This window comes from Salmo salar, chromosome 07, assembly GCF_965601325.2.
Source record: "Salmo salar chromosome 07, fSalSal1, whole genome shotgun sequence".
Lineage (NCBI taxonomy): Eukaryota > Metazoa > Chordata > Actinopteri > Salmoniformes > Salmonidae > Salmo > Salmo salar.
The window spans coordinates 65,800,001-65,807,500 of NC_138297.1; the positions used below are offsets into that span (position 1 = coordinate 65,800,001).

The window sequence follows — 7,500 nt, forward strand, 5'->3', positions numbered from 1 at the left end:
GACTAACTGGTTCCCCCTCACATTGACTCTGCACCGGTTCCCCCTGCACATTGACTCTGCACCGGTTCCCCCTGCACATTGACTCTGCACCGGTTCCCCCTGCACATTGACTCTGCACCGGTTCCCCCTGCACACTGACTCTGCACCGGTTCCCCCCGCACACTGACTCTGCACCGGTTCCCCCCCGCACACTGACTCTGCACCGGTTCCCCCCCGCACACTGACTCTGCACCGGTTCCCCCCCGCACACTGACTCTGCACCGGTTCCCCCCCGCACACTGACTCTGCACCGGTTCCCCCCCGCACACTGACTCTGCACCGGTTCCCCCCCGCACACTGACTCTGCACCGGTTCCCCCCCGCACACTGACTCTGCACCGGTTCCCCCCCGCACACTGACTCTGCACCGGTTCCCCCCCGCACACTGACTCTGCACCGGTTCCCCCCCGCACACTGACTCTGCACCGGTTCCCCCCCGCACACTGACTCTGCACCGGTTCCCCCCCGCACACTGACTCTGCACCGGTTCCCCCCCGCACACTGACTCTGCACCGGTTCCCCCCCGCACACTGACTCTGCACCGGTTCCCCCCCGCACACTGAACTCTGCACCGGTTCCCCCCCGCACACTGACTCTGCACCGGTTCCCCCCCGCACACTGACTCTGCACCGGTTCCCCCCCCCCGCACACTGACTCTGCACCGGTTCCCCCCCCCCGCACACTGACTCTGCACCGGTTCCCCCCCCCCCGCACACTGACTCTGCACCGGTTCCCCCCCCGCACACTGACTCTGCACCGGTTCCCCCCCCGCACACTGACTCTGCACCGGTTCCCCCCCCGCACACTGACTCTGCACCGGTTCCCCCCCCGCACACTGACTCTGCACCGGTTCCCCCCCCGCACGCTGACTCTGCACCGGTTCCCCCCCCGCACGCTGACTCTGCACCGGTTCCCCCCCCGCACGCTGACTCTGCACCGGTTCCCCCCCCGCATGCTGACTCTGCACCGGTTCCCCCCCCGCACGCTGACTCTGCACCGGTTCCCCCCCGCACGCTGACTCTGCACCGGTTCCCCCCCCGCACACTGACTCTGCACCGGTTCCCCCTCCACATTGACTCTGCACCGGTTCCCCCCCTCCACATTGACTCTCTGTCACCCCAGTGGGTTATGTGCCATGATTGTCATGTGCAGTAGGGAGAAAAAAACCTTTTGAAACAGGGAGGTTCTGTACATTAACTCATCCAATAGAACAAATGTATCTGTTGCTAAATGTTTTGCTGTGTGTGCCCTACTGAACACAGCCCTGCAGTATGTACTCTGTGATGCCTAACCTCTAGAACGGGGGCCAACTAGAAATTAACCTACGCTGCTCAGAATCCCTCAGTTGATGGGAACAGACATCTAACTTGTGCTGAAATGGCAAACAGCAGGCTTTCAATTACAGAAATAAATCACTTGATGACTCAGAATTAGTCAACAACAACTGTTTCTGGCTCTCCTGGGCCCACCCCTATAGGCTCTGGTCTAAAGTAGTGCACTATATAGGGAATAGGGCTCTGGTCTAAAGTAGTGCACTATATAGGGAATAGGGCTCTGGTCTAAAGTAGTGCACTATATAGGGAATAGGGCTCTGGTCTAAAGTAGTGCACTATATAGGGAATAGGGCTCTGGTCTAAAGTAGTGCACTATATAGGGAATATGGTCCTGGTCTAAAGTAGTGCACTACATAGGGAATAGGGCCCTGGTCTAAAGTAGTGCACTACATAGGGAATAGGGCTCTGGTCTAAAGTAGTGCACTAAATAGGGAATAGGGCTCTGGTCTAAAGTAGTGCACTACATAGGGAATAGGGCTCTGGTCTAAAGTAGTGCACTACATAGGGAATATGGCTCTGGTCTAAAGTAGTGCTCCTGACCAGGTTAGCTAGCCTGTAGAGACGTTGGTATCACATGAGTGGTCACCAGACCTTTAGGTCTAACACTGTACACACACACCTCACATTTCCCTGCTCCTTCTCTCCTCTAACATAGGCAGACCTCCCTCTCTCCTTCCCTCTAGCTCTAGTGTTGACAGATAGGCAGACCTCCCTCTCTCCTTCCCTCTAGCTCTAGTGTTGACAGACAGGCAGACCTCCCTCCCTCCTTCCCTCTAGCTCTAGCGTGGCAGACCTCCCTCCCTCCTTCCCTCTAGCTCTAGCGTGGCAGACCTCCCTCTCTCCTTCCCTCTAGCTCTAGCGTTGACAGATAGGCAGACCTCCCTCTCTCCTTCCCTCTAGCTCTAGCCTTGACAGATAGGCAGACCTCCCTCTCTCCTTCCTCTAGCTCTAGCCTTGACAGATAGGCAGACCTCCCTCTCTCCTTCCCTCTAGCTCTAGCGTTGACAGATAGGCAGACCTCCCTCCCTCCTTCCCTCTAGCTCTAGCGTTGACAGATAGGCAGACCTCCCTCTCTCCTTCCCTCTAGCTCTAGTGTTGACAGATAGGCAGACCTCCTCTCTCCTTCCCTATAGCTCTAGCCTTGACAGATAGGCAGACCTCCCTCTCTCCTTCCCTCTAGCTCTAGCGTTGACAGATAGGCAGACCTCCCTCTCTCCTTCCTCTAGCTCTAGTGTTGACAGATAGGCAGACCTCCCTCTCTCCTTCCCTCTAGCTCTAGCGTTGACAGATAGGCAGACCTCCCTCTCTCCTTCCCTCTAGCTCTAGCCTTGACAGATAGGCAGACCTCCCTCTCTCCTTCCCTCTAGCTCTAGCCTTGACAGATAGGCAGACCTCCCTCTCTCCTTCCCTCTAGCTCTAGTGTTGACAGATAGGCAGACCTCCCTCTCTCCTTCCCTCTAGCTCTAGCGTTGACAGATAGGCAGACCTCCCTCTCTCCTTCCCTCTAGCTCTAGCCTTGACAGATAGGCAGACCTCCCTCTCTCCTTCCCTGTAGCTCTAGCGTTGACAGATAGGCAGACCTCCCTCTACAAATTCTGCCACGTAATATGGGTGTTCATGTAATACCTGAGTGATTCAGCAAAATCAATGTGAGCCCCCTGGGGGTCGAGGCCTCGTAATCTGACCGTGATAACTACAAGGTGTACATAGCTGGTTAGCCTAACTAACAACTAACTATCAAGGTTGCCAAGTAGGCACACTCACATTAAGCATCTCCAATCCAAAATGAAATCTAGAATCGGTTTCCTATTTCGCAACAAATCCTCCTTCACTCATGCTGCCAAATATACCCTCGTAAAACTGACTATCCTACCGATCCTTGACTTCGGTGATGTCATTTACAAAATAGCCTCCGACACTCTACTCAGCAAATTGGATCTAGTCTATCACAGTGCCATCCGTTTTGTCACCAATGCCCCATATACTACCCACCACGGCGACCTGTACGCTCTCGTCGGCTGGCCCACGCTACATATTTGTCGCCAAACCCACTGGCTCCAGGTCATCTGTAAGTCTTTGCTAGGTAAAGTCTCGCCTTATCTCAGCTCACTGGTCACCATAGCAACACCCCCCCATAGCAGGCGCTCCAGCAGGTACAGTTGAAGTCGGAAGTTTACATACACTTAGGTTGGCGTCATTAACTCATTTTTCAACCACTCCACAAATTTCTTGTTAACAAACTATAGTTTTGGCAAGTCGGTTAAGACATCTACTTTGTGCATGACTGACACAGATTAATTTTTCCAACAATTCCAGTGGGTCAGAAGTTTACATACACTAAGTTGACTGTGCCTTTAAACAGCTTGGAAAATTCCAGAAAACTATGTTATGGCTTTAGAAGCTTCTGATAGGCTAATTGACATAATTTGAGTCAATTGGAGGTGTACCTGTGGATGTATTTCAAGGCCTACCTTCAAACTCAGTGCCTCTTTGCTTGACATCATGGGAAAATCAAAGGAAATCAGCCAAGACCTCAGAAAACAATTGTAGACCTCCACAAGTCTGGTTCATCCTTGGGAGCAATTTCCAAACGCCTGAAGGTACCATGTTCATCTGTACAAACAATAGTACGCAAGTATAAACACCATGGGACCAGGCAGCCATCATACCGCTCAGGAAGGAGACGCGTTCTGTCTCCTAGAGATGAACGTACTTTGGTACGAAAAGTGCAAATCAATCCCAGAACAACAGCAAAGGACCTTGTCAAGATGCTGGAGGAAACGGGTACAAAAGTATCTATATCCACAGCTAAACGAGTCCTATATCGACATAACCTGAAAGGCCACTCAGCAAGGAAGAAGCCACTGCTCCAAAGCCAGATTACAGTTTGCAACTGGACATGGAGACAGATTGTACGTCTTGGAGAAATGTCCTCTGGTCTGATGAAACAAAAATAGAACTGTTTGGCCATAATGACCATCGTTATGTTTGGAGGAAAAAGGGGGAGGCTTGCAAGCCGAAGAACACTATCCCAAATGTGAAGCACGGGGGTGGCAGCATCATGTTGTGGGGGTGCTTTGCTGCAGGAGGGACTGGTGCACTTCACAAAATAGAAGGCATCACGAGGGAGGAAATTATGTGGATATATTGAAGCAACATCTCAAGACATCAGTCAGAAAGTTTCAACTTGGTCGAAAATGTGTCTTCCAAATGGACAATGACCCCAAGCATGCTTCCAAAGTTGTGGCAAAATGGCTTAAGGACAACAAAGTCAAGGTATTGGAGTGGCCATCACAAAGCTCTGACCTCAATCCTATAGAAAATGTGTGGGCAGAACTGAAAAAGCGTGTTCGCGCAAGGAGGCCTACAATCTTGACTCAGTTACACCAGCTCTGTCAGGAGGAATGGGCCATTGAACTTATTGTGGGAAGCTTGTGGAAGGCTACCTGAAACGTTTGACCCAAGTTAATCAATTTAAAGGCGATGCTACCAAATAAATACTAATTGAGTGAATGTAAACTTCTGACCCACTGGAAATGTGATGAAAGAAATAAAAGCTGAAATAAATCATTCTCTACTATTATTCTGACATTTCACATTCTTAAAATAAAATGGTAATCCTAACTGATGTAAGACATGGGAGTTTTTATTAGGATTAAATGTCAGGAATTGTGAAAAACTGAGTTTAAATGTATTTGGCTAAGGTGTATGTAAACTTCCGACTTCAACTGTATATTTCACTGGTCACCCCCAAAGCCAACACCTCCTTTGGCTTCCTTTCCTTCCAGTTCCATAGCCGGTTAGCAAAACTAACAAGGTGGACATAACTGGTTAGCCTATCTATCTAGCTAACATGGTGTACATAGCCGGTTAGCCCAACTTGCTTATCTAGCTAACAAGGTGTACTTAGCCTAACTAACATGGTGTACATAGCCGGTTCGCCTAACTTACCTATCTAGCTAACATGGTGTACATAGCCGGTTAGCCCAACTTGCTTATCTAGCTAACAAGGTGTACATAGGCGAACCGGCTATGTACACCTTGTTAGTTAGTTGTTAGTTAGCCTAACTTACCTATCTAGGTAACATGGACTAGTAGTAGATCAACTGTACATTTTTGACAGGTTATAAACATCTCTAAGGTCTGTTAGTGAATGACAAAACAAGAGGAACTGATGATGCGTTACCAGAGTGCATCAGTGATTCCCTGTGATGGGTTGTACAGGTGGGATCACAGCCGTATATGATACATGTAGGTCTACTGTATATTAATGACTCTGGGTGGAATGCTACCCCTGATCTGGTTCTGATATGGCGCCTTACAAGAACTGGATTCATAACCAGCCCTGCCTGTCTTCCTCTTAGAATGGTTTAATCCAAACCCTGCTACAGTACCACAGAACGGCCAAACCCAGCCAACCACGTGTTAGCCAGCCTAATACCACTACATGTTTACTTTTTATTGCGGAGTCTGTTTTCCCTTCCATATTATTTGATATTATGTAAAGGATCTCGCCGTGCTGCATAATTCCAGCATGGAAGGGTTCTTGAGTTGTTAGGGCTAAGGTTACTTCCCAAATCGCACCCTATAGTGCACTACCTGGTCAAAAGTAGTGCGCTATGTAGGGAATAGGGTGCCATTTGGGACGCAGGCTAATAGGTTGTGAAATACAATCATATTAGTCGTCACCTTTTTGTTAAATCCTCTCAGATTATCCAGTTCATACTATAGCAGTCAGAGTCTATGGAACATTAGTTCAATACAGATATTACATAGACTACTGTTCCACAGGCCTCCCTAACACAGATATATTACATAGGGAGGTCTATGGAACAGTAGTTCAATACAGATATTACATAGGGAGGTCTGTGGAACAGTAGTTCAATACAGATATTACATAGGGAGGTCTGTGGAACAGTAGTTCAATACAGATATTACATAGGAGGTCTGTGGAACAGTAGTTCAATACAGATATTACATAGGGAGGTCTGTGGAACAGTAGTTCAATACAGATATTACATAGGGAGGTCTGTGGAACAGTAGTTCAATACAGATATTACATAGGGAGGTCTGTGGAACAGTAGTTCAATACAGATATTACATAGGGAGGTCTATGGAACAGTAGTTCAATACAGATATTACATAGGGAGGTCTATGGAACACTAGTTCAATACAGATATTACATAGGGAGGTCTGTGGAACAGTAGTTCAATACAGATATTACATAGGGAGGTCTGTGGAACAGTAGTTCAATACAGATATTACATAGGGAGGTCTGTGGAACAGTAGTTCAATACAGATATTACATAGGGAGGTCTGTGGAACAGTAGTTCAATACAGAAATTACATAGGGAGGTTGACATGTCAATTCACCCTGAACATCAAATGGAAATATGAGAGAAATACAGGGAAGAGAACACTCCTTTCCCCCCTCACTTGTGTAATTTTATTCCTAACTCAAGTTCAAACCTGCTTCGGAGGACAACCTAATGAAGTGCTTTTCCACTGGTCTCCCTGTGTCTTGTTCCAAGGTGTGGGAAGGCCGGTGGCGGGTCATTCCTCATGACGTGCTGCCTGAGTGGCTGAAGGACAACGAGTATCTCCGCCACGGACACCGGCCGCCCATGCCCTCCTTCAGGGCCTGCTTCAAGAGCATCTTCAGGATCCACACTGAGACTGGCAACATCTGGACTCACCTGCTGGGTAAGAGAGTGGTCCGGGGGGGGGGGACAATCACTGACTCACCTGCTGGGTAAGAGAGTGGTCCGGGGGGAGGGACAATCACTGACTCACCTGCTGGGTAAGAGAGTGGTCCGGGGGGGGGGCAATCACTGACTCACCTGCTGGGTAAGAGAGTGGTCCGGGGGGGGGGGGGGACAATCACTGACTCACCTGCTGGGTAAGAGAGTGTTCGGGGGGGGGGGGGAGACAGACAGACAATCACTGACACACCAAGCTAGCATTTAAATTGAAATATATTTTTCAAACAAAGCTAGCAAATGAATGTCTTTTGGTGGTATCATTTACTTTGGTTTGAGTGACTTAACAGCTAATTAGATCACATTACACCCTTAGAAACCCACAGCTAATTAGATCACATTACACCCTTACAAACCCACAGCTAATTA

At 49.1% G+C, this 7,500-nt stretch overlaps 1 protein-coding gene across 2 annotated transcripts in view; it reads left to right on the top strand.

Moving 5' to 3' along the window:
• Window positions 1–7,500, top strand: part of LOC106580685 (adiponectin receptor protein 2) — a 95,914-nt gene that overhangs the window by 69,450 nt on the left and 18,964 nt on the right. For both annotated transcript variants that reach the window (XM_082977955.1, XM_082977956.1), the window contains exon 4: window positions 6,904–7,075. In XM_082977955.1, coding sequence (XP_082834081.1) covers window positions 6,904–7,075 — 172 coding nt within the window. The remainder of the gene's footprint in view (window positions 1–6,903; window positions 7,076–7,500) is intronic.